The sequence below is a fragment of the Ochotona curzoniae genome, unplaced genomic scaffold (assembly GCF_017591425.1).
Source record: "Ochotona curzoniae isolate NIBS_2020 unplaced genomic scaffold, NIBS_Ocur_1.0 contig_430, whole genome shotgun sequence".
NCBI classification, from domain to species: domain Eukaryota; kingdom Metazoa; phylum Chordata; class Mammalia; order Lagomorpha; family Ochotonidae; genus Ochotona; species Ochotona curzoniae.
Genome location: NW_024466219.1, coordinates 14,489,179 through 14,516,052, shown reverse-complemented (window position 1 = coordinate 14,516,052; position 26,874 = coordinate 14,489,179). Strand labels below are relative to the sequence as shown.

The window sequence follows — 26,874 nt, the reverse complement described above, 5'->3', positions numbered from 1 at the left end:
GTGCTTGGGGCCTTATATGGTTCCCTGGGACTCTGCAGGACTGGGGGGACAGAGCTGCCTGAACCTGAGGGAGATGAGTGCACAGGCATGAGCCCCTCCCCGCAGTCTCTTCCCTCACTGCTTCCTGCGTCCCCGCCTGTGCAGCTGGTGTATGACGGGATCCTCAAGGGAGACCTGCAGCAGCGGGAGCTACAACTGAGCGTGCTCAGCGGGCAGGGCTTCTGGGAGAACGTGCTGCTCGGCGAGGTGCACATCCGCTTGCGGGAGCTCGACCTGGCCCGGGAGAAGACCGGCTGGTTCCCGCTGGGGTCGCGGAGTCAGGGGGCTTGAGGAGCAGCGGAGCTGCAGCCGCCACTGCCCGGCACCCCAGCTGCTGGCCCGGTGGGAGCTGTGGGAGAGGAGTCGCCTCCCACTCGGCTCCTCCTCCCTCCCCGTGAAGTGTCGGTGCGTGGTGGAGGGGGACCCTGGGTCCAGGTGGATCTGGGCTCCGGGAAAGGAAGGGGCGAGAGCCGAAGCCTCAGGGCCGCCCCTTCCTTGGCAAGCTGCGCCCATCCGGGGCTGGCGGCAGGGAGGGTGCAACAATGACAAGCAATTTACCTTGTGTCAAGGGAGCAATGGCTGGTGTGGGATGTGTTTGTGTGTGTGTGTGTGTGTGTGTGTGTGTGTAGGGTGGGGGGAAACAGAGCACTTGCGGGGGAGGGGATGAACATCTCTTATTTTTTATTTTTAAAAAATGAAATAGTAATGTTGTCCTAACTGGGACAGGAAGCCTTTCAGGAAGGGACGCTCCTGTCCCTGGAAGCAAGGGCCACAGGCTGCTTGGATGTTTCCTAAAATCCAGGTTCTTATTGGACTTTTCCTCCAGGCCGTTTGGTTGTTTGCTTTTCTAGCTATAGAATTATTGGGAGAAGGGCCGGGTGGGGCCGGGTGGGTCCTCCCTCCCCAGGGTGGGGCAGGGGAGAAAGGACCTTGGGATACCTGCCCCTGCCAGACTCCAAGGGCTAGGCCTTTCTGATTTTTTCTTTTTTTTTTTTTTTTTTTTGCCTCCCAAGGAGAGCGATGTGATACCTGTGTGTGAGGTGGGGAGGGCCTTCCTTCACTGGGGTGCCACCCAGAACTTGTGTTAGGGGCTCCTTCTATCAGGGCAGGGGTCCCCTAATCTTCTCCTTCCCCTCCACCCTTCGGTAAGACTTGCCGTGGACTCTTCTAACCTGTTCCCTGCCTGGCCCCCTCATGCCAGCAGCTCTTGGGGAAGCCATGGGGGTGCTCTTCCTGGTTTGGTTTGGTTTTTTCTCCCCTGGGGAGACAGCCTGCTGCCCAGGCCCTCAGGTGGAAGCTCTCGCCACGGGACCTGCTATGGGCGCCTGCTACGTAGATTCTGAAAAACTTTGCCCACTGTACCCCACTTCTTTCTTTCTCCCAATCCCTTTCCCCTCACGGTTTTTATAAGGATTTCCCTCCTTTTGTGGGGCCATAAACCTATTTAGTCTGGAGGCCAGAACGTGAAGAGGGGGCTTCCTGTGCACCTGCTGTTTCTCCCATGGTTTCCTTGTGTCAGGAGGAAGGTGGGTGAGGGGGGGAATTACCCCCCCGGAGCTGAGCCTAGGAACCACGAAGGGAGAGACGGGTCTCTTACTCATCTCCATCTCTGGCAGGTGGATTTTAAGCTCACTCTTGAGTTTTGCTCCAAAGGATTGTCTTTCTTAAAAAAAAAAGAAAAGAAAAGAAAAAGAGGGAAAGACTTTGAACTCAGTTTTTTAAAACCAGAATTGGCCGGGTGTGATGAAATGCGGTTTGGAGGAGAGTTGTCAAGTGAGGCTGTTCTGAAAAGGGACCTTCCTTCTTCCCCAGCCCCAAGGAGCCCAGGTTCCCCTTTGTGCCGACTCATTCCTAAGTGGAAATTCAGGCAGCTCCATCCACTGAAGCCTTGGGGCTGCCAGGAAGCGAACTCCTAAATGAAAAATGGCACGGAGAAGCACCAGTGGAAAAGTGGCTGCCGTGGGGAGGGGCTGGGGAGCAGGAGAGGGGGGAGGAGTGGACCATGGCTGGGTTACTGGCCTTTTGGCCTGTGGCTGTTTTTTTTATCTCTGTGCTCCTGACTTAAAGGCATCCGTGTGCTGTACCTGCTTCCCGAACCCCTTGTAGCTCCTACTTTGTCTGGATCTGTATTTTCTAATAAATGATATTTGAGAAGAACAAACACTGTGTTCAACACTGGTCAGTTTTTAAACGAGTAAGCTTTCACAGGTGGGAATGGTTATAGGACCTACTGCATGGGGCAATTTTTAAAAGGTCATCTATTTATTAGAAAGGCAGAATTAGAGAAAGATATTCCACCCTCTGGTTCACTCTCCCAGTGTAGCCAGGAATTCCATCTAGGCCCCACTGTGTGGATGGCAGGGACTCAGATATTTGGGCCGTCATCCACTGCCTCTGCACGTGCCTCATCAGGGAGCCAGAGGGAAGCAGGACAGCCGGGGCTTGAGCCAGAGCTTCAGTACGGGAGGCCAGCATTAGAAGCGGCAGCTTAACTCTCTGCGCCATGACACCAGCCCCACAGTCAGTGGTTCGTACAATCCTTTATGTCGATGGTTTTCAAAGCACTTTAACATATATGATGTCATTTTTTTGGAAGGTAGGAATAGCACATTCATTAAATCTGTCAACAGACATTTTGTATGGGCCTGTCGGCATGCCGACATTCACACAGAACGCAGTGTGGAGGATGTGCGTGCCCTATGCCAGGTGCCAGGCTGGAGATTACAGAGACAATTCAAGGCCATCCTTCACGCTGAAGAGTACCACTTAGATACTGCTAGGTGGAAGCTTGGCACCAAGCGGAGGAGGAGGGGATGGGACCTTGTTCAAGCATTTTAGCGCTGGGAATAAACAATAGGAAGTGGTGCCTGCTGACTTTGCAAGGAGTTGTGAGATGCCACTGTGCTTGGAACAATGACCCTGTAGAACTTGAACCTGGCAAGAGCCTTATTGAGGTGGCCAAATGGGGTAGAATTTGAACCCTCCCTGAGGGAATAGGCAAGGGGGGGTTACCCAAGGAAGAGAGAGACCAGTGAAGCCCAGGGGTGTTTTAGAGCTCGAAGAGAGATGGGGAAAAAATGAAGAAACCCAGCCTGCTGGGACGTGGGGGGCAGGGATGAGTTGAAAGGTCAGAAATGAGACAGCTTTTTGGGTTAGGAGGTAATTCTGGTAGCAGAGACCGGCACAATGCCCTGATCAAGTCAACAGCACCGGGCCAAAGGTCAGGCACTGGGGCCCAGCATAGTAGCCTAGTGGCGAAAGTCCTTGCCTTGCACACACCAGGATCCTATATGGGTGCTGATTCTAATCCTGGCAGCCCCGCTTCCCATCCAGCTCCCTGCTTGTGGCCAGGGAAAGCAGTGGAGGACAGCCCAAAGCCTTGGGACCCTGCACCCATGTGGGAGACCTAGAAGAAGCTCCTGGCTCAACTCTAGTTGTGGCAGCCACCCAGGGGACTGAACCATCAGACAGAATATCTTTCTGTATCTCCACTCTGCAAACCTATCTTTCAAATAAAAATAAATATTTAAAACATTTTTCATGGGAAACTGAAATTAAAAGAGTAAGTTTATTTTTGGCTCAATTTTGAAAATCTTGTGTGGTTTTTCTCATGAAATTTTTATGATTTAAAAAATAAAAATTATGTGAAGGGTAGAATCAGAGAGAGAGAGAGTCATCTTCCATTTGCTGGTTCACTCCCCAGAAATCAGGAGCTTCCATCTGGGTCACGCACATGTGTGCAAGAGCCCAAACACTTGGACCATCCTCTGCTGTATTTCCCAGACACGAGCAGGGAGCTGGATGAGAAGTGAGGCAGCTGGGACACAGATGCGCTGAGAGCATGCGCTGAGAGTGCTGCGCGAGTGGCCCCCAAAGTTCTGAAATGCTGTTGATTTCGTTGACCCAAGGATGAAGGAATCCTTCCGAGGACCACTGGCAGACACAACCCACCTAGAGTGTCCACTCACCCCGATACTCGCTGTTAACTCTTGTCTGGGAGAGTTGTCCAATTTGTTCTGCCCTCCATCCTGTGCCATGGCACTAGAACCCTCTGCAGGCCCTAATGGACGGCCATATCCCCCATGTGCATCTGGGCATGCCATCCACTGCACTGTCTTCAGCAACTGGACAGGCTCAGTTCTGACACACAGGCACTCCACAGTCAGACCACACGTCCTTCAATTCTCCCCATGGCTGGAGTCCTGAGTCCAGTGGTTCAGTTGAGGCAGGAGGTGGGGGGTGTCTACAAAGAAACCTTGACTGAGATGACCCCAGACCTGACTCCTGTGTGCGCCACCCAGTGGAGGGTCTGGCTCAGTCCCTCACCCACAACAGCCTACACCAACACCTGGTTGCAGTTGGTGGATCAACTCTGTCTCCAGCCTCCTCTCTTATGCAAATCAGTGCATGCTGCAGCCCAGCCTAACCCTGCCCACAAGGCACTCGGCCCTTGTGTACACTGACAGGAACTACCTGCCCACAAGGCACTCGGCCCTCGTGTACACTGACAGGAACTATAGCCCAGTTGGCTTGTGCAGTAGGCTTCTCCAGTCTCCCACATCCCATTTGGCTTTTCCACACACCAGTGGGTGCTGCAGCCTGGCTCAGCCCAACCGACATGGGGTAGTTCCTGTGGAGCTGAGTCAAGATACTGTTCTGGGACTGACAGTGTGAGTTAAGCCACTTCTGCAAAGCTGGCACCCCATATTGGCACCTATTTGTGTCCCAGCTGCTTCACTTCCCATGGCTGGCTGCTGTGCCTGGGAAAGCAGCAGATGATGGCCCAAGTGCTTGGTCCCCTGCACCCATACGAGAGACCTCGATGAGGCTCCTGGTTTCAGCCTGGCCCAGGCCCAGCTGTTGTGGCCATCTCTGGAGCAAACCAGCAGATGGAAGATCTCTCTCTCTCTTCTCTCTGTAACTCTGGCTTTCAAATCAATCAATCAAAAATCTTTTTGACCTGTTTGTTTTCAGAGCGAGTTGATGACCAGGGATCATGGAATCTGAATCACCTGGGGAGGTGGGTTTGGTTTAGATCATGGGGATCCTCAGCAATTGGGTGGCAGTTAAGTCTATAGACTGGATCACATCTTCTAGGCTTGGTGGGGAGCACCCTGGAAGAAAAGATGGGGATGTGGCCTGGTGCGGTAGCCTAGTGGTTAAAGTCCTCGCCTTGTATGTGCCAGGTTCCCATATGGGTGCCAGTTCATATCCTGGCTGTTTCACTTTCCATCCAGCTCCCTGTTTGTGGCCTTGGAAAGCAGTAGAGGATGGTCCAAAAGCCTTGGGACCCTGCACCCACTTGGGAGACCCAGAAGAGGCTCCTGGCTTAGGATCAGCTTGGCTGTAGCTGTTGTGGCCATGTGGGAAGTGAACCAGAGGATGGAAGATCTTTCCTCTGTAAATCTGCCTTTCCAATGAAAATAAGTAAATATTTTAAAAATAATAAAGGAAAAGAGGGCTAAGGTGGTACCCTAATGGCTAAAATCCTCGTCCTGAAAGCACCAGGATCCCATATAGGCGCCAGTTCTAATCCTGGCAGCTCCACTTCCCATCCAGCTCCCTGCTTGTGTCCTGGGAAAGCAATCGAGGATGATCCAAAGCTTTGGGACCCTGCACCCGTGTGGGAGACCTGGAAGAAGCTCCAGGGCTCCTGACTTTGGATTGGTGCAGCACCGGCCATTGTGGTCACTTGGGGAGTGAATCATAGAATGGAAGATCTTCCTCTCTGTCTCTCCTCCTGTGTATCTGACTTTGGGATAAAAATAAAAAAATAAATCTAAGAAAGAAAGAAAGAAACTGTACTGTGTTACTGTGAAAAAATGTACTAGAGAAAAACTTGTAGGTCGCAGGGAAGAGAGGCCAGTACTCGTTGAGTACCTGGAAGTGGAGACATCCTGGTTTGCAGTGGGAATGAGAGCAAAATGTGTGGGTCCAGATGCAGGTGGCGTCAGTGGCAGGAAGATGAGGTGGTGTGTGGAGATGGTACATCTTCTCAATGACATGTGAACTGTGGTTCCAAGTTGAGAACATGAATCTTACGGAGAATGCTAGAACTCTGAAGACAGCAGCCGTGTGTCAGAGGCAGGAGAGATTGTCTGAGAATTGTGCTGGGCACACCTGGCCTTGTAAGACTTCCTGTGCACAGCCACACATCCGAAGAGAGGCAGGCTATGGCTGAGCAGCACTTTTTTCCTTTTTCTAGCAGGTGTGCAGGCACAGAAGAGGCAGGCGGCTGGGTTTAAAGAAATGAGGGATTTGCCAGAGAGTGTTGAAGTTGGAAGGGAGGAAGAAAAGGGGTCTTTCTGAGGTGACAGTTTCAATACTGTATCTCGGAGGAAGGGAAGGGGCTAATGGATCCCCAAACGGTGGTGATGGCAACGGTTGAAGATCTCCAGGAGCCTGGGGGCTATTATTTACCTCCTGTAGCACCAGCCAGCCTGCCTCTCCAGTCGGCTGCTCGTACATGGCCGCACAACACAACCTTCTCCCTGTGCAGGCTCAGGAAGGTCCAACCGCCCTAAATTTTCCACTAGAGAATGGCAAAAGCACATTGTCATAGCGTTCAAAGCCTTCTGATTGCATTTGTTGCCCTAGAGCAACTTTTTTTTTTTACTTTTTAAAAATGTAATAAATATTTCCCCTGCCCTCTTCCGAAGCCCCTCCCCCCACCGAATTCCCCTATATTATCACTTATAGCATAGCTCTTCATAAGCAGTCACATGTTCATCATCACGGGCAGGGACAATGGCAGAGTCCAGCTTCCCATTGTCAAGATACAGCTAATAATTTCTTTTTTCAATAATTTTTTTAAACAATGATTACATGTTTGATCAGGGTGGGAAGGACTGAGGTTTAGGGAAAATTGGGTGAACTCATTGCTTCCAAATTTGCTATTTCTTCTTGTTGTTCCTGGGGGAAGGGGCAAAACAAAAGGGGACAGCTAATAGTTTCATTAGTAGTCTACCTTAGATCTGGAAGTAGAGATGCACACTGCACTGCATCCTCACATCTGGACATGACAGTCTCCATTACACAGTCACCACATGTCCCTCTTAAATAAAAAGCCACAATACAAAATCAACAACAGGAAGAAAAATAGAAATTTACAACACCATGAATTTCTCAAGAGGTTTTGATAGTTCAACTGTCCTGAATTGCTGGTGAACCCACCACTCCAACCACGATGAAATCTCTCCCAAACCCACTGGCTGCTATAGTCCACCTTAGTGTCTCCGTCTGCCCAGATCTTTGCTGCCAAAGATTGGCTAGGGTAGTTGATCAATTTGTTTTGCCCTCCGTCCTCTGCCATGGTACCAGGTGTCCTCTAGAGGCTCTGATGTGCAGCAGTATCCTCCATGTACATTTGTATGTGCTGTCCACTGCTCCTTCTGAGCCACTGAGGAGGCCCAGCTCTGACACATCCACTCCCACAGTCAGCCCATGGAACCTGCAATTCTCTCCATGGTTAAGGTTCTGAGTCCAGCAGTTCAGTTGATAGGGAATCGCCCAAGAAACTTCATCTGAGGTGATCCCAGACCTGATTCTTGTGTGTGTTTGCCAATACAGGGTCCGGCATAGTCTCACCCAAGTCAGTCTGTGCACACACTGGTAGTTGCCAATTGCTGGGTAAGTTCTGCCTTCAGCCCCATGTTTTATGAAACCCAATGGGTATTGGCGCCCAGCCTGATCCTGCCCACTACATACTCGGCCTTCACATAAACCAGTGGGAGCTGCAGTCTAGTTGGAGCGACCCACAAAACCCCCCACCAGGCCCGCCCCTGCCCTGGTTCCTGTGCTTGCCAGTATGTATAGCAGACTGGTCTCATCTGTCCCACATTCCATCCAGCCTCCGTACATGTTGATGGGTATTGAAGCCCAGTTCGTCCCAACAAGCCCCACTATCCAGTCCACATTGGTACCAGCAGGCGCCACCCTCTGTCTAAGCCATGTCTACACCTGACAGAATTTGGTCCCTGTGCCAGAATTTGCCAGCTGATGCTGTGGCAAAGTCCAATAAATTCACACCGATACTGGCTTATGCATGAACCAGAAGGTACAGTCAGCCCAGCCTAGCTTTTCCCTGATCCAGTTCTGTTGGGCCATTGGATACGGCCCTGCCCTGCCCTGCCTGCTCTGCCCCCATCCTAGCTCTCATGCTCACCAGTGGAAGTAGTGGCACAACAGGGGGGCCCTCACTGGGGCCATCCCCACCACCCCAGTGTTTCTGGCACAGCCCCCTCACCTTGGCATTTGCCAGTGGGTGCTGTAGCCTGGCCAGGCCAGGCCCACCACCAATTCCAAATTACACTGGTAGGGGCTACAGCCTAGCCCAGCCCTGCCAGTCCCCAATCCCAGCTCTCATGTGGACTGGCTGGTATTTCTTCCTGATCTGGCCTGACCCACACTGGCACTCAGATTCTGGTGCTCAGATTCACCAGCTGGTGATATGGACTGACCCAGTCTGGCCTGCCCCTAACCTACACCAAATATATGCACCAAACACACCGTATTTTGGCCTGGTCTGAGCTGCTCCCCAACTTGGATCTTGCACTCGCCTGCAGGGAATGTGTCCCGACAGAGGAGTTCCCCAGGCTCCTCCATCCAGATCTGTCCCAATGCCAGATCTTGTGCACACTGGTGGGTCCATGGGCCAGCCCTACTTAGTCCACCTTCTGTCCTAGCAGGAACAGTGGCCTTTCCTCAGCAGCCCTCCCCCACTCCAATTCTTGTTGTTTGGTGCTATAGCCAGGCTTGGTGCATACCCAGACACAGCTCACACATGGCTCAGAGACCTGGACTAGCCTGTCCCTAGGCCTACCCTGGTTCTCATGACAATCCAGTGGGTGCTGGATTCTAGCCCAGTCTGGTGCATGCCATACCCAGCCCACACACATACCAAGGGATTCTGTAGCTATATCCAGATCAAACCGCAGCCCCCACTGTGGCCTTTGCACTCTCCAATGGGGATCACGATCTGGCCAGGGCATCCCCTTTGCTCCCCAGCCAGGCCTGCTCCCCTCCAGATTTTATGCATGCCAGTGGTTCCTCTGACACGGCCTGGCATAGCCCCCATCTGTCTTAGCCTTTGCCTTTGGATGCTGTAGCTTGGCCTGACCTAGCCAGCCCCCAGTCCCAACTCTTGCTGACCGGTGCTGCAACCTGGCCCTGCTCAGTCTTCCCATTCCCGGCTCATGTAAACCAGTAGGTGTGATATCTTAGCCCAGCATGACCTGCACTCCAGCCTGGTTTTTGCACTCACCAGTAGGCTATCTGCTAGGTTCTGCCCAGTCTGCCCACTTCCAAAACCAACCCACACACTTGCCAACAGGTGGGACTACCTTGCCCAGCTTGCCTGACCCCTAGGTCTGGAACACATGCTCACTAGTGGGAGCTATGGCCCAGTAGGGGAGTCTCCCAGTTTCCCCACTCAGCTCACTCCCAGACCCAGATCTCACATGCTCCAGCAGGTGCTAGGCCCTTGCCTGGCATAGCCTGCCCCTCCAGCTTGGCCTTTGTACAAGCTGGTACATGTTGCGGGGTGGCCCACACTACACCTTGTTTTAGGGTGCACACGCAGATGCGGCAGCTTGGATCTTCCTAGCTTATTCTCAGCTCTGATATTTGTGAGTGTTGGCGGGTTCCATGTTCACTCCTAGTTCAGCCAGTCACCACCCCAACTCTTGAGCTAACCAGTGGGACTTGTATTTCCATAGAGTTGGGCCCACTTATCCCCGACAGAATCTACCCTTAGGTCTGGTTCTCTCACGTGTTGGTTATTGTCATGGCCCTGCCTAATGTGACCTGTCTCCTGCTCCAACACTCAATCAGGTACTTGGATCTCAGTCTGCTAGACAGGCCCCCAGCCATAGCTGTCATGTGGTATGGTGTGTGGTGGTCAGTGACTCTGTGCTAACCCATCTCAGGACTCCCATGTGGACTGATGAATCAGTCTGACCCATACAGATCTTCCAATCTCTTCCCTCCATATCACCAGGTCTTAGTCGCCTTACCAGTCAGTGCAGTGGCCCTGTTGACAAGTGTCCCTCAGGATTCATTCCTCACTTACACATATGGTGTCCATATCCATGAATGTCCTTAGGCAATATTTTGTCACCCCCAAGTCCCCAGAGCTTATCATTGGGTAGCCAGCAGGCAAAGCCCAACACCCGATGGGCACACTGGCCACCCACAGAATAAAGATGGTGCTGGCTGCTTTAAAAGCAGCTAGGGGGCGGGGGGGGGGGCAGCGAGAAAGGGGAAGTGGGCTGCTTGTTCCACTCAGCCAAAACTGGCCAATAAAACGGAGTTGTGCTCCACATGCCTGACCCACCCCAGAACAACTTTCAAGATAAGGAAGAACACAGTGTGTCTGGGACCAGCACCGTGACACAGCACATTAAGGCACCACCTGCAATGCCAGTATCCTATGTGGGTGCCGGTTTGAGAACCAGCTGCTTTGCTTATAATCCAAACTCCCTGCTAATGCACCTGAGAAAGCAGCAGATGAGCCCAAGTGTGTGGCTGCCTGCAGGTGTGTGGGAGACCAAGAAGAATGTCGTGGAGCCTTTGACTTGGTACACTTCTGGCCACTGTGGCCATTTGGGGAGTAAACCAGCAGATAAGCTCACTCTCTCACTGTAACTTTCAAATAAATAATTCATTAAAAAAAAAAAGTGTATGGCTAAAGAACAGATGGGGGACTAGTGACCCACTCAGTAAGTTTTTCTTTGTTGTTGTTGTTTTGTTTTAGTTTTACTTATTTTTATTGGAAAGGCAGATCTACACAGAGAGGAGAGTTAGGAAATGAAAGAGGCTTGGTCATTGGAGGATGCAATTAAGATATTACTCTTCTACTCATCCGACAAGCATCTATGGGTCACCTATTGTGTACCTGTCAACATGCTCAATTAGTAACCCTTAAAATATTTTGCCCTTGGGCCCAGAGCAGTAGTCCTCACCTTGCACGTGCCAGGATCAGTGTAGCTCCAGTCGTTGCAGCTGCTTGGGGAATGAATTAACAGAGGGAAGATCTTCCTCCATGTATATATGACTTTCCAATAAAAATAAAATAAACCTTAAAAATATATCTTTTGGCCCAGTGCAGTAGCCTAGCAGCCAAAGTCCTCGGCCCCAAGTCCTGGGACCCTGCACCTGCGTTGGATACCTGGAAGAGGCTCTGGGCTCCTGGCTTCAGGTCAGCCGATTGGGGAGTGAATCATCAGACGGATCCTCTTCTCTGTCTCTTCTCTCTGTATATGGAACTTCCCAATAGAAATAAAATAAATCTTTAAAAAATGTATTTTATTTATATATATATATATACACACATATATATACACATTTTGCCCTCAGCCTGGCATGATGGCTGGGTGACTCAATTCTTGCTTTGCATGTGCCAGGATCCCATATTGGCATCAGTTTGTGTCCCAGCTGCTCCACTGTCCTTTCAGTTCCCTGCTTATGGCCTAAGAAAAGCTTTGGGACCCTGCACCCATGTGACATGCATGGAGGAGGCTCCTGGCTTCTGGTTCACTCAGCTCTGGCCATTGTGGCCCCTTAATGAGTGAATTAGCAGTCGGAAGATCTTTCTCTCTGCCTTTCCAATAAAAATTTAAAAACCTTTAAAAAAAAAAAAAGAACATCTTGTAACTCTTGAAAGTTACTGAGTTCCCCAAATAATTCTATGTGGATCATTATTCATCAATATTTACTATTTCAGAACTCAAAAATGAGACACAAGATAAACTACTGCATCTTAACACATACAAACATTTTAAAATAGAAAAATATTTTTGGGCCTGGCGCGATAGCATAGTGGTTAAAGTCCACTCCTTGCATGCCTGCGATCCCATATGGGTACTGGTTCTAATCCTGGCGGCCCTGCTTCCCATCCAGCTCCCTGCTTGTGGCCTGGGAAAGCAGTTGAGGATGGCCCAAAGCCTTGGAACCCTGCACCCGCGTAGGAGACTCAGAAGAGCTCCTAGCTCCTGGCTTTGGATTGGCTAAGCTCCAGCTGTTGTCCTCACTTGGTGAGTGAATCATCGGAGGGAAGATCTTCCTCTCTGTCTTTCCGCCTCTCTGTATATCTGTCTTTCCAATAAAAATAAATCTCATAAAAAAAAAGAAAAATGTTTTTTGAAGACATTTATTCAAACTGTATTGTTGAACTTCCCCCCCAAATGTTTTTAGTATTTGAATTAATATTAAACAGCTGGAATATCTAGCTGATCTACATTTGATATATTTCAGATCATTTATCATAAAGCCTCTCATGACACCATGCCATACATCTACTCCATAGAATACTACTCGGCCATTAAAAAAGAATGAAATCATACCACACAAGATGGTCCCAACTAGAGACCATTAGGCTCAGTGAAATAAGTCAACCCCCAAAGGACAAATACTACAGGTTCTCTCTGATATAGGGCGGCCTTCATGCAAATTTTAAGGTCAATAATCTTCTCCATACTGGTTTTGCTGTAACCCATAGGTTTTGATATTTTTGTTTTTATTTTCATTTTTTCCAAATAGCTTCCTTTCTCTTATCAAATTCTTCACTGATTCATAGATCACATAGTAGCATCATTTTACCCAAGAAGCTTTTGTATTTTCTCTTTCATTTCTTTTTCGATACATTAGCTATGTAGTACATTTTGTTTAAGTTCATGGTGCTATACATTTTTTAACTTTAAAAAAAAAAAACAGATATCACTCCGCACTTCACACACAGATGAGTCAGAAAAAGAACTTAGAATTCATATAAAAATACCACCCTTGCATGCCTGATTCCCACCTTGGGGTCACCTAGATTTGAATCCTGACTCTAATTCAGAGGCCAGCTTCCTGTGGGGGGAAGCCATGGGAGACAGCAGGTAATGCCTTCTGCCACCCACGTGGGAGACCCCAAATGAGTCCCTGGCTCTTGGCTTTGGCCTGGTATGGCCCTGGAGACGGTGAAGCCTGGCCAAGCATCAACAGTGAGGAAAGAACACCATTCCTGGGGATAACCTGCGCGGAGGGAGTGACTACAATGACACTAAAATCGTACAGAAGCAGAATCAACACGGCCCTTATCCTTGCACAACGGGAAACAATTCGCGATTGTAAAGGAGAACGGCCCAAGAATATTAACCAGTGTGCACGCCCCATGCTGTGTGGCTGGGCGCTGTATTAAGAACACAGCTCTCTCACCAACCCACTGGGAGAGGGATTACTACCTTTACCTTAAGGTGTTAAGATAGATGCTCCCAGGACTTTGCATCCCTGAGACTTCCTTGCCATATTAAAAGGGACCCTTTTACTGCATCATTTTTTTCCTTAAGTTCTCAGACACGGGATATAGCCAGAGAGATGTGGACAACAGAACCAGAAAGCACAACAGACATCAAGGACTTCTTGGTTTCCTAGCAAAAAAGTGGCTGTTGGGGCAACAGAGGCCTGCCCGGCTCCCACAAGCCCTTCTGTGGTCCTTCCGTGGTTAACAGCGTGCTTCTCTTCAGGAATGTCCACGACCAGTTCTGACCAAGATGAACCGAGGCCAGCCTCTCAGGAGAGAACCACATACAGCCACTGCCAGCCAATGATGCTCAACACTAATGTGTGTCTTTGGGTCTGGAAGCAGAGGAGGGGACGGGCAGTTCCCGGGACTGCAACCTCTGTGACTTCACGTGGCTCCACACGCCTCGGGTGCGAAGCCATTTTCATCGACATGGGCTGTGTTCGCCAAAAAACACGTACTATGAAAAACCTACATGGGTTTCAAAATGGTTTTACGTCAAAACCAACAGGTTTAATTCCATTTTTCACGAAGTTCCTGAAATATTCTTGAGTTCAAAGACCTCAAGCTATCTCAAACAGCTCCCTGCGGCGGAAGGGGCAGGCATGCGATGCACTGAGTCAACTCTCACCTGACTTATTTTCCCACTCTTATCATCATTCACTGCTGGGGATTTGGCCTTGCCCAACAACTCTCAACAGCCTGGTATGAGGCTGAGGGTCGGCCGAGCATTCAAACACGCTACACGCCCCCGCACACATCATTACACGAGGCCTGAATTCGGCCGCCACGAGGGCTCGGGGACTTCTCTGGTGAACTTTCCCCTCGTCGTCCCTACACCTTCCCAGAAGAGCCCTGGGGGCTCCCTCGCAGCAAATCCACAGGCTAACCCTCGCGCAGGCGCAGAGCCCTGCCTCGGCTGATGCAACCTCCCGCGTACTACAGTAAGGAAGCCGACAGGGACATCGGGCGGAACCAATCAGCGGCCACACGGAAGTGCGCGAAGGCCCGCCCCCCGGAGCTCTAGAAATGGCGTAGGGCGGCGCGAGAGTGCGTGCGCAGATGCTCGGCCTGTTTGCATCTCATCCGGGACCCCAGCCTAGTCCTCGGTGCGCTGGATCTGCGGCCATTTTGAGCGTTGCCGGCCGTCGCTCCGGGCATTTTTTCCCCAGCCCTTCCGGTGTCGTACTGCTCGGGGAAAGTCGCTGTCGCCGCTGCTGGAGAGGACTGCTGCCTATGCCGCTGCGGCCTGAGCAGACCTAGACGCCGGCTTCCCGCTAGGATGGCCGCCTGCTGCGCGGGCCGTTCGAGTCTGTGTTGTAGCGTCCGCGGCCGAAGCCGCCGCCCTCTGTGGCTTCTCTGCCGGCGCGGGGTTCGGCCCGGAGCCCTGACTCGACTGCGGGGTGGGGCCGGAACTGCCTAAGTCTCCTCGCGTCCCGCCGACTTGTTCCTTCGCTGAGAAAACTGCCGAGAAGATGGAGATGGATCCGGGATCGCACAGCTCGCGGCCTGGGCCTCGGGCCCGCGCCTGGTGCCGGCTGCCCGGCTTCCTGCCTTGGCGGTCGGAAGCAGCCGGGTCCAAGTTCCCCACGGCCGCGCCGCAGAGCTCCGGGGACGCCGCTTTGCCTTCCGACGCCCGGCCCGGCTACTGGTCAAAGCTGCTGGCCCAGCTGTTGGCGCCGCTGCCCGGCTTGCTTCAGAAAGTGCTGCTTTGGAGCCATCTCTTCGGTGCTCTGCTTCCGACCAGGTGGTTGGGCTTAGCCGGCCGGTACAGCGCCCTGAGAAGCTGGCGGGGGCGAGAGGAGGCAGCCGACCCCTCTGCCGACCCCCCGGACCACTCGGTCCCCAGCACTCTGGGTTGGCTGGAGGAGGAGCTCCACTGGCAGTGCCCGGCCTCTGATCTGGACTTGGGACTCAAAGCCAAGGGCAGCGGACTGAACCCTGCCGTGCACCCGTTTCTCTTGGAGCAGCTGCTGCCCGGTGCCCTGGAGGCCCGTCTGTTTGCTGACCGGGAGCTGGGTTCTTCGCCCTCCGGGCCTCGGAGCATTCAGCGCTTGGCCAGTGTCAGTGTAGTCTCCTACATGCTGAGCCCTTCTTCCTATCTGGACTGCCTCCCCTGGGTGCAGGTGGGCTGCCGGCGCAGCAGCGGAAGTGGCCAGCGGATGGACGTCCAGAGCCTGGCCTCCGCGAGCAGCTGCTTTTCGGAGGAGCCAGGCGAGCCCCAGCCGCTGTCTGCAGAGCAGCCCCTAGCCTCGTGGCAGGCGTGTCCACCTCCGTCCCAGGAAGGCCTGCCCGAGATCCACCATCTGCGAATGAAACGGCTGGAATTCCTCCAACAGGCCGGCAAGGGGCAGGACTTGCCCACCCCGGAGCAGGACCACGGCTACCACAGCCTGGAGGAGGAACACAACCTTCTCCGCCTGGAGCAGCAAGGCTGCGGAGGGGACGCGGCCCAGGGTGTTCCCCCGGCCGGAGGTCTCGTTTCCGGAGCCTCCCCGGAGCCCAGTGAGGACGGCCTAGAACTGTGGACGGAAGAGGGTGCTTTGGGCAGCTGTGCTTCGTGCGAGGTGCCCCTGGGCAGGGAGGCTGGGGAGTCCCCAGAGGAGGAGCTGCCCGCCGCGGCCAGGCCGGCGTGTAGCAACAAACTAATAGATTACATTTTGGGGGGTGCCACCAGTGACCCGGAGAGCAGCTCTGATTCCGAGGGAGAAGGCTGGGATGAGGAGGCTGAGGACGACGGCTTCGGCAGTGATGGCTCCTTGTCCGAGTCAGAGCCCGAAGGGGACCCGGAGGACCTTCCCCTCTGGAACTCCTTCTACAGTGTAGACCCCTACAGCCTCCAGAACTTCACAGCCACGCTGCAGACGGCTGCCAAAAGTGCCCCTGCGGACCCTGCCGCGGCCGTGCCAGACTGGGCTGAGCCTTGTGAGCTGGAGGCTGTGCCCCAGGCTGGGAGCCTCCCCGAGACCCCCGAGCCTAGCTCCGAATCCGAGGACGGGGAGGAGGAGGAGGAGGATGAGTGGGACTGCAGTGTGGACGAGGCGGAGAGTCTGCAGCTGTGGGACTCTTTTTGCCATTCCGACGACCCCTACAACCTGTTCAATTTTAAGGCTCCCTTCCAAACTGCAGGGAAAAGTGGGCAGGGCTGTTCCGACGCCCGGCAGCCACCGGAGTGCATTGTGGTCACCTCGGAGAGTCACACCTTGCTTACTTGTAAGGTGCAGCTCTCGGACAGCCGAGAAAGTAGACGCCGGGGCCGGGGCCGGACTCGGTGTGGGGGTCTTTCTGGAGAAAGACGCTCACCAATCAAAAGAAAGGTTTGTGTTTTCTTTGTTGGGTGTGGATGTAGCGGCCCTTAGGCAGCTGGGCTGTCTGGAGGCGTGTTGGCACCTGTTCCTGAGGAAGGCCTGGAGCTGTGTACAGGGATTGGGGAGGTCCCAGATGGGTGCTCCTTTGAAGGCACCATGCATTGTTGCCAGCTGGGCCGGGCCTGTGAGCTCCAATTGTTCACTCAGGTTTGGGGAACAGAAATAGGAAGCCATGTGTTTACAGGATTCGGTAGTTCAGGGGCTGAGGTTGAGAGAGGGTCCAGAGGTTGCCTATCTGTTGGAGCCATGGGGATTTACAGCAGTCTTAAGTGAGGTGCGTTTGCAAACACTAGTGTGTTGTTTGCAAGCTCACGTGTCTTGGTTCTTGACCATTAGACCCCAAGGGGATGGTGGTTCCAAGTAGCATGTCAGATTTGTCTGGTTGTTTGCCATGAGCGAAAGTGTGAATTTTTGTATCAGGAAATGCTGACATTACATGGTTTTGCTTTCTATAGGACTGGCATTGCCTTGCTGCCAGGTGTAGTATTGTTTGGCAGTGGGCAGCTACAGTGAAATCACAGTACACAGTGATGTGTCACTTGGTGGTGATTCCTTGCTGTTCTAGGTTAATTTTTGAAAAGTTTCTTTGAGAGCATCACCTCTGAATTGTGTATTCAGCTGGAGTTAGCAGTTGAAAATCCCCTCAAACACAGTGATGTTTTGTTGTAGAGGGAAAGTTCTGGACTCCCTTGTGCCCCTCTCTAGAAGGAGCCAGGTGATGGTTGGCCTCAGGACCTGCAGCTTCAGGTGGGTGGGACTGTGGCTGCAGGCTTTGCCCACATGGTAGTCCTGCCACAGACACAGGGAGTCGTGGGAACACTGACTTGTGGCTCCTACTTTGTACATGCCCTGATAAGAAATGAGCTGCTCCGGATCCTGTTAAGGGGCCTGGTTGGAGCGGGAGACTGGTCAGGGTGAGAACTTGGCAGCTGGAGACCCGTTTGCTCCATGCTCGGTGTTTAGGACGCACGGACCTGGGGCCTGGGGTCTCATGGCCTCGATTGCTTTGCTCTGGTGGAGGTTATGCCGACTGCACATGCATACGTTTCTTGCACTTAAGTGGCCCATTTCAGCTCACTAAGTAAAATGAAAGGGGCCAAGTAGATACGAGTGTTGTACCAGAAATAAAATTTAGCGAAGATATATCTAAACATGGTAATAGTTGGCAGTCTTTGACTGCTGTTTGCACATTTGGGGATAATGGTGGGGCCAGGCTCTGTTCACTTGAATCCTGACAGCCATGTGATTTGGGTAAGTCATTTTGCCTCCGTTTCCTTTTCTGTACAGAATTCCTAAGATTGAGGTAAGGATTAAAGGAGATTATTGCAAGACTTTGCAAAGAGCTTGGCATATGGTAAAGATTATTATTATTTATTTTAGTGGCACAATCAAATAATGGCTGGAATGCAATAGTTAGTAAGGTATTACATACCTGCTAATTGTCCTCGGGGGCATTTCCCAGCCTGATGTAAAGGGAATGAAAGCTGGAGGTCACTGTGGGATTATCTGATGTAACTGTTGAACAGATTTTAAAGTATTTACGGTTGGAGTTTGATATTTTAGAAGCCATTATAAAGGAAGTAGAATGAGTGGGTAATGTCACTCGTTATATGCCATCATCCATATTACAATAGTCACAATTTCTTTCACAGATTAAGCATCCTTAATCCAGAAAGCGGAAGTGCTCTCAGCCCACAGTGTTTGAGCATCAGCCTGACACTGAAGAGGCTTTGGCTTTGTGCTCTGATCCTGCTGCCTCCTGCGTGCCTGGAAAGTAACTGAAGCTGGTCCAAGTGCTTGAGTTCTGCCATCCGTGGGGAACCCAGTGGAGCTCCTGGCTCCTGGCTCACTTGGTGCCACCTTGGGCTTTTGCAGCCATCCAGCTGCAGCAGGTGGAAGGTTGCTGTCTCTGTCACTTTGCTTTTTGAGTTTTGGATTGTGGAGCTTTTCACAGTTGTAATTTTCAGATGAAGGATGCTCAGTTGATGGAGTCTACACAATTCTTCTCAAATCTGGGGAACTCAAACACTTCTGCATCCCAAGCATTTTGGGTGAGGGACACTCGGTCTGTTTTCAAGAGTACAGTGACAGCGTGATGGCATATTTATTCCTCTTCACTATAGGATTCTTTGCTGCACTAAGCTAGTTCATCATTTATCATCTGATCATGAAAGACGGTAGAAATAGTATCATACTAATAACCTAAAGATTGGAAAGAGAAATGGGAATTTTTTTGTAAAGGGAAAAGAATGAAAATTAGGGATGTTAAAGCCTTCAGACTCCGATGGAAACTTTTACTTTGAGAAATGTAGTAGCTTATTTTTGAAAGGTTGTTATTTTTGGGAAAGAGTATCAGGCTATATTTCCCTATGGACTAAAAACCAGTAGGGAGCCTGGTGTGGTAGCCTGGTGGCTAAATCCTCACCTTGCATGCGCTGGGATCCCATATGGGTGCCTGTTTGTATCCCGGCAGCCCCGCTTCCCATCCAGCTCCCTGCTTGTGGCCTGAGAAACCAGTTGAGGACGGCCCAAAGCCTCGGGACCCTGCAACCGTGGGAGACCTGGAAGAAGCTCCAGGCTCCTGGCTTTGGATTGGCTCAGCTCCAGCTGGAAGGTGGAGTTGGAAGGTGAACCAGCAGATGGAAGTTTTCTGTCTCTGTAAATTTGACTTTCCAATGAAAACAGATCTTTAAAAAAAACAAAACAAAACCAGGGCTTGACTATATAAAAATCTGTTTCTCATCTGTTTTCATTTTATTAATAAAAAGCCTAACGACTGGCTTTGACATTTCGTTTGAGTATGTTAAAGATCGTTAAAGTAATACATGAGTTCTATAGCGCTGGTGGAGATAGATGTATGAGAGACTCACAGTATATACGTGAAAGCTGTGGGTGGCGTTTGTTCGCTGTTATAGACAAATGCCAGCTCCTCAGAACTCAGGTTTTCCTGTAACATGGAATATTCTGAAAGAATTGGTGGCATGAAAGGTTACTGACTTTGATGCTAACGGCAAGATTCTAGAGTTGTTAACATTATTCTTTGACTTTATAGGTGACCTTCCTTGAAGAAGTGACTGAGTATTACTTAAGCGATGATGAAGATCGCAAAGGACCCTGGGAAGAATTTGCAAGGGATAGATGCAGATTCCAGAAACGAATCCGAGAAACAGAAGATGCTATTGGCTTTTGCTTGACATTTGAGCACCGACAAAGAACATTCGACAGACTGCAGGAAGCATGCTTGAGAAGACCTAATGCTCCCGAGCAAAAGTGAGACAGTCTATCCTCCCGCCTGGTTTCTTTTAAAACAAATATTGGCAGCTGTCCGTGACATTTTTTACAAGAGAAATGAGTTGGAGCCAATGATCAGGTTTATTATTACTTTTTGCAGCATATCGCATCAGGCACCCTCATTTGAAGCCAGCCCTAATAATAAAGGAAGTGCCGTTCGTGACCCTCCCTGTCCTGTGCTTGTGTGAGATGAAAAGGGGACCTTTTTAGTTATAATTTTGCACTTTCAGAACTTACTTTCTAGGGAAATAATACTTATAGGGCTTAAAGCCTATTTTCAGTTCTAATTTAAATTATATATACCTGTCTGAAAACTTCAAGCTTGCTTTTGGCTTTTTGTTTATGTTGTTTTGGGGATTTTTTTTTCCCCCTCACCATTCTGGAATTTTGAACTTTGGATTTTTAGAAATTTTAGTGATTTGATTTGGCCTATCTTACGGCTAAAAAAGTGATCTTGTGTTTATTGCCAGCTTAAAGAACATTATCCTGTGTCACTTTTTTTCCCCCAAACACTGAGTTTGGTAGAAAATGGGCAGTGGCTGTTGGTTTGTGTGTTGAGCTCTGCTGTGCCCAGGAGTTACCCCAGAACCCACGTGTGCTGGACTCATGGCTGTGGAAAGCCGTGCCTTTCTGCCGGGTTGTAACAGCTGACATATTTTGTTCTGTGCAAACTCAGAGAAGGATCTGTATGTTAAGATAACTCCCATTGTATGTTTAGACAGGTAGCAGTTTGTAAAACACCCTACAATGGAATAGCTGTGTCATAGGCATTCGTTTTTTTAAGTATGAAAGGAGGAATGCAGCAGACATTGCAGCATAGTTTGGTTGTGTTGTCTTTGCAGAAATGCAGTGTTACTATATCGTTCCTCAGCACTGTCACTTTTAAAGCCTGTCAGGTGACACTGAACTTGGATGGGCAGTACTGAATTTTCAGGTTGGAAATATAAAATAGAAACTTCATTCCAGATCCATGTTTATTGTATTCTGTGTTAATGAGAGAAGTCATGGCAAGGCCTATACTTGCAAGGAAAGAGTACAACTAGAGATGTAACAGCTGGAAAGGCCGCCTCAGGCCTCTGCTTGACTTGGCGTGGGCGCCCTGCGCTCTGTCTGTGGTGTGCCTCCGAGGGGTGCAGGGGGTGGGAACGTGCAGTGACGGGGGCTGTTTGTGCCCTGGGCCGCCTCCCATAGGTAAGGCCGCCTCAGGCCTCTGCTTGACTTGGCGTGGGCGCCCTGCGCTCTGTCTGTGGTGTGCCTCCGAGGGGTGCAGGGGGTGGGAACGTGCAGTGACGGGGGCTGTTTGTGCCCTGGGCCGCCTCCCATAGGTAGTGGGGAACATCAGTAGAGTAGGTGAGCTCTCCTTGTGAATGCATTGCAGTGTGGGGCAGAAGTTTTCATCTGTGCTTGCCAGGTTACTACCTCAAGTCTTCAGCTACCTGGCCTGCAGTGCTAGTGTTTGGAATCTCTTGGGCACACACTGTGAGTGCGAGGCCAGCAAGGTCAGCAAAGTCTTGGCAGCGCCCTTTTGAGCCCCGAGGCCCTTTAGGGGCACACTTAGGAAGCCTATGGCCCTTGGAAGGCATCCCCGTGGCAGTGGTGAGCATTCCTCTAAAACCAGACTGAAGCGTGGGTTAGGTTTTGTGTTAGGAATCTGGCCCTTCTGTCCCAAGTACTGGGTTATCTTCACTTGGGACGAGAGCCTCACAGCCCCTGGAGCAAAAGCTGTGTTAGGAATTCTCACATATGCCACACGCCTGTAGAGTGATCGGAAAGACCATGTTAAAACTATCCTGAAGGAGAAAAACTTGTCTATTTCATCCCAGTTCTTGCTTTCCTAAGAATGCTAGAAAGAAATGCCTTGGAGGTCCTGGTTGGACATGTACACATTTCAAATCTTGTAATGGTGCTATGCGTGTAAATGTAGCATGGGAAAGGTTTTGTCCAGACAGGTCAGCTGTCCAGTTCTGAATGGTGAGATGTGAAGACACCTCTTCATCTGTAACTTGAAACTTTCATCAGGTTTTATTTTTTATAATTTAAGGAAGGTGAAGTTAGGGAACAAGAGGACTTCTGAGTTGGCTTCTTCAGATCCAGTGTAAAATGTAAATAGTTGAGGATTTTATAGCTAAAATTCTATTTGTGTATATAACAGCTAATCTGTACATTATAATAAATATATTTGCAATTAAATGTTCCCTGTTGGTTCATCTTTATATTATATATATATTATATTTTGTGTTGGTTTTGGAATGCACAGGGATTTCTGGGTTATGTATGTGTTTTTATAGAAGTACTGTTGAGGAGTACGGGACCGGTCTGTGGTCGTGTAAAGTGTACTAATTAAGGAGAGAAATAGATAAATTGTGAACCACATTTTAGGCCTTTAAGAGAATACAAAAAAAAAAATTATACTTGCCTCTTTTAAGAAACTGATAAATTGATTATAACAATTGGCTCAAAGCTGAGGCTGACGTAGTCTTGCAGGTTAAGCCACTGCTTGTAGCAAACTGGTCTCCCATGTTGGCGAGCTAGCTTAGAGGCCCAGCTGCCTGATTCCACAGCCCGGGAGCCAGCAGCAGGTGGCCCAAACAAGAGGGTCCTGGCCGCCCACATGGAGACTCCAATGAGTTCCTTGACTCTTGGCTTCGCCTTCACAGCCTTTTGGGAAGGGAGCCATAGAGGGAATATTTTCTCACTGTCCCTTTCAAGAAAATTAATATTGATTTTTAAAAAAATTATTCAGTTCTGCAAAAATAGTAAAATGGTGTTTATAGAAAAAGTAAAATCCAAATGTCAGGCAAGCCATGATGTTTTATTTACAAAATTGAAAAAATGTGATGGTAAAAAACCAAAACTTGGGCCTCATGCAGTGGCTTAGTGCCTCAGTCCTGACATTGCAAGTACAGGTGATTGTCCGGGCTGCTCACTTCCTGTCCATCTCCCTACTTGTGGCTTGGGAAAGCATCAGAGGATGGCCCAAAAGCTGTGGGCCCTTGGGACATGCGTGGAGGACCTAAAACAAGGTCTTCACTCCTGGTTTTGGATTGGCTCAGCTCTGGCCATTGTGAACATTAGCAGAGTAAATCAGTGAATGGAAGGAAGATCTTTCTCTGTCTCTCCTCTCTGAGTCTGCTCTACTTTGCTAATAACAGTAAGTCTTTAAAAAATATTTGGGCCGGGCCCAGCGTGGTGGCACAAGTGGTTAAAGGTCCTCACCTTGCACGCCGGGATCCCATATGGGCGCCGGTTCTAATCCCGGCAGCCCCGCTTCCCCATCCAGCTCCCTGCCTGTGGCCCGGGAAAGCAGCAGAGGACGGCCCAAAGCTTTGGGACCCTGCACCCGTGTGGGAGACCCGGAAGAGGCTCCTGGCTTCAGATTGGCATAGCATCGACCGTCGCGCTCACTTGGGGAGTGAATCATTGGACGGAAGATCTTCCTCTCTGTCTCTCCTCTCTGTAACAGAAAATAACAGGCTTAGTTAATACAAGCAATGGACACAGGTTGTAATTTTATTTCCATTTGGGGTGGAGGTTTTTGGCTCTCTACAGGAAGAGAAATGAAGGTAGATTCATCGATTCATTGTGCCAGCCTTGACTTCTGTACGAAGTTGAAGCCTAGTGGCTCAAGTCCTGACTTACATGCGCTGGGATCCCATGTGGGCACTGGTTTGTGTTCCAGCGGCCCCGCTTCCCTTCTAGGCTCCCTGCTTGTGGCCTGGGAAAGCAATGGAGGATGGTCCAAAGCCTTGGGACCCTGCACTCGTGTGGGAGACCGGGGAGAGCTCCTGGCTCCTGGCTCTTGGCTTTGGATTGACTCTGTTCTGGCTGATGCAGACACTTGGGGAGTGAATGGATGGAAGATCTTCCTCTCTGTCTCTCCTTTCTGTTTATCTGCCTTTCCAATAAAAATAAGTCTAAAAAATTTTGATTTGGTATCTGATATACTCTCACTTTTGATTTTTATGTACTTTCTAAAAATACAGGAATTTTTTTTACATAAAATGTCCTTTTTAAAAAATGATTTTTATTGGAAAGGCAGATTTAGAGGAGGAGAGACAGAAAGATCTTACACTTGCTGGTTTACTCCCCAAGTGGCTACAATAGTCAGAGCTGAGCCAGTCCGAACCCAGGAGCCCCTACTGAGTCTCCCATGTGGGTGCAGGGTCCCAAGGCTTTGGACCATCCTTGACTACTTTCTCACGCCATATGCAGAAAGTTGGGTGGGAAGTGGAGCAGCTGGAACATGAAGTGGTGCCTATATAGGATCTAGGAGGTGGAGGATTTGCCATTTGAGCCAACCTGCTGGCCCAAAGTGCTTGTGGCTTGTCAAGCTAATATGGGGCCCAATGTGGCAGCCTAGTGGCTAAAGTCCTTGCCTTGAACAAGCCAGGTTCCCATATGGGTGCTTGTTCTAATCCCAGCAGCCCTGCTTCCCATCTAGCTCCTTGCCTGTGGCCTGGGAAAGCAGTCGAGGCAGCCCAAACCCTTGGGACCCTGCACCTGCGTGTGAGGCTTGGAAGAAGTTCCTGGCTCCTGCTTTGGCTTGGCTCAGCATCAGCTATGGCGGTCACCTGGGGAGTGAATCATCAGATTCAAGATCTTCCTCTGTCTCTCCTCCTTTCTGTATATCTGACTTTGCAATGAAAATATTTTAAAAACCTCAATTAATAACATGGTAGATAGTAGATGTTTTTGCTACATTAAAAAAGTGTGCTGCTCCTGTGAGTGGAGCTAAAGATTTCTCTTTCCCTAGAAGTTTTTTGATATTTCATTGAACATTCGCTGTCTGGAATCATGCAGCAGTAGTTAAGATTCTTTCCTTCAGCACTTGGTCTGCTTTATGATCAGCACAGAACGCTCTTGGCCTGAGGTTGAAGGCTTGTATAACCTTTAGAGGTCAGCCGTGGCTTTGGCACACAGCAGCGAAATGAGACCTGAAGAAGAGGCACTAGGGCAGGATCGCACCTACTCCTGTCAGCTGGGGACTCATCATGCAAGCTGCTCCAGTGGGAGGTTTGTCAGAGAAGTTAGAAGTCGTTGTAGGGTGAATGGGGATTGAGGGTGGGTTGTGTGTTGCCACCGAGGTGATTCCATCGTGCCCTCAGATTGACCAGAGGAAGAGGGGAAACCAGGTGTGTGGAAAGTGGATTGCTTGACTCGGGAGGAGGACGTACTGTGGCCTATGGAGACTTGAGTCTGTTTAAGTTCTGCAGTGCTGAACTGTGAGGAAAGCAGCTTTGTAGTAATTCAGGTTTGGGTAGCTTTTTGTTCTTTTTTTTCTTCCATTGCTTTTGTTTGAGTAATTTGTTTGGAAGGTAAGGCTGTTTATTCACTTCTCAAATATTGACAGTTGAGCATGGGCCAGGCCAAAGCCAGGGTCCTGTGTAGATGGTGGCAGGAATCCAACCTTTGGGGCTATATGCTGCCTGCCAGGGGTGTGTGATCGGCAAGAAGCCGGAGTGGAGCAGAGCTGGACGTCACCAGGTACTCTGACAGGCTGCGTGGACATCTCAACCCATCTACGCTCCTCGCTTGGCCTGTTTGGTCACTTGCTGCTGGTGACACAATTACATTTAGTTTGAGGAGCTTAACTGGCTTTATTGTGAGATTCTATAGTTAGGTGACACTTTATTCTGTAAGAGTAAGTAAGTATTCTCAAAGTTTTAAAACTAAAATGTGTGTGTGTGTGGTAGCAATGAGTGGGGAAGGGAGATAGGGCCATGACGTAGCAGGCTAAGGCCTCCATCTTACGTGTGTGTGTGTGTGTGTGTGTGTGTGTGTGTGTGTGTGTGTGTGTGTGTGTGGTAGCAATGAGTGGGAAAGGGAGATAGGGCCATGACGTAGCAGGCTAAGGCCTCCACCTTACGTGCTGGTTTCCCATGTGGGCGCTAGTTCCAGTCCCAGCTGCCCCACTTCCCATCCAGCTCCCTGCCAAGGGCCTGGGAAAGCAGTGGAGGACGGCCCAGTGCCTTGGGACCCTGCACCTGTGTGGCAGACCTAGAAGAAATTTCTGGTTCCTGGCTTCAGACTGCCTCAAGGGCTTCGAAGCTTTGGCCCTTGTAGACATTTGGGGAATGAACCAACAGATGGAAGATCTTTGTCTTGCCTTCTCTGTAACTCTTGAGTTTCAAACATAAATAAATAAATACATAAATCAGAAACAAAAACTTTTTGAAAGGTAGAAAAGAGAGGGACGGAGAAAGAGATCTTTCATCCGCTTGTTCATTCTTCAAATGACTTTCAAATGACTGTGACTGCCGGGGTTAAGTCAAGTAGAAGTTAGGAATTCCACCCAGGCCTTCCATGTAGGTTATAAGGACCCAGACATTTAGGCCATCTTCAGATGCCTTCCCAGTACATTATCAGGGAATCAGATTTCAAACTAAGCCAGGCCTCAAACCTGTGGCCTAATATGGGATGCCAGTGTTGCAAATGGTGGCATAGCCCACTGTGCCACAAAACACCAGACCTGTGTTTTTAATCTCTTGCCCTTTCCTTTGTTCCAGTTGCCTCCTGCCTTTATTTAATGATTGCTTTATTTTTCCCTTTTCTGTAGCTGCTTATCAGAAAGGAGGGTGAGGACCACACAGCGGGAGAACCGTGCATTTGCCAGCGGCACCGTCTAGCGGGAGAGAGGACCTCACTGAGTTCTTGATTCTTCAGACTATGTTGCATGTCTTACCTCCAGAATGTGGGATGGATGTTTACACTTTGAGGCCAAATTAACTTTCAGATATTTCCAGAGGTGTTCAGGGTCAGAGAAGAAGCTGAGATGAGGAGCTGAGAAAGCAAAGTGGCTGGTACTGCTTTGAGGTAAGCCTTCCATATGGTTATTATTTATTTGATAAGGTGGAGAAATAACACTCCCATCTGCTGGTCCACACCACAGTCAGG

At 50.1% G+C, this 26,874-nt stretch overlaps 2 protein-coding genes across 6 annotated transcripts in view; both read left to right on the top strand.

Annotated features, from left to right (window-relative positions):
* PIK3C2B (phosphatidylinositol-4-phosphate 3-kinase catalytic subunit type 2 beta) overlaps window positions 1-631 on the top strand; it is a 60,754-nt gene extending 60,123 nt beyond the window's left edge. For all 4 annotated transcript variants that reach the window (XM_040985494.1, XM_040985495.1, XM_040985493.1 and 1 more), the window contains one exon: window positions 145-631. In XM_040985494.1, coding sequence (XP_040841428.1) covers window positions 145-330 — 186 coding nt within the window. In that variant the 3' untranslated portion in view covers window positions 331-631. The remainder of the gene's footprint in view (window positions 1-144) is intronic.
* Window positions 632-14,393: 13,762 nt separating this feature from the next.
* Window positions 14,394-26,673, top strand: PPP1R15B (protein phosphatase 1 regulatory subunit 15B). 2 transcript variants are annotated; one of them, XM_040985491.1, is made up of 3 exons: window positions 14,394-16,638; window positions 19,742-19,959; window positions 26,537-26,673. In XM_040985491.1, the coding sequence occupies exons 1-3, from the start codon at window positions 14,797-14,799 to the stop codon at window positions 26,604-26,606; spliced, it is 2,130 nt and encodes a 709-aa protein (XP_040841425.1). In that variant the 5' UTR covers window positions 14,394-14,796; the 3' UTR covers window positions 26,607-26,673. The 2 variants fall into 2 exon arrangements, 1 of the variants encoding a protein (XP_040841425.1); XR_005884470.1 differs by lacking the exon at window positions 26,537-26,673 and adding an exon at window positions 21,306-22,170 and having other exon boundaries at window positions 14,395-16,638; window positions 19,742-21,171.
* Window positions 26,674-26,874: the final 201 nt, after the last annotated feature.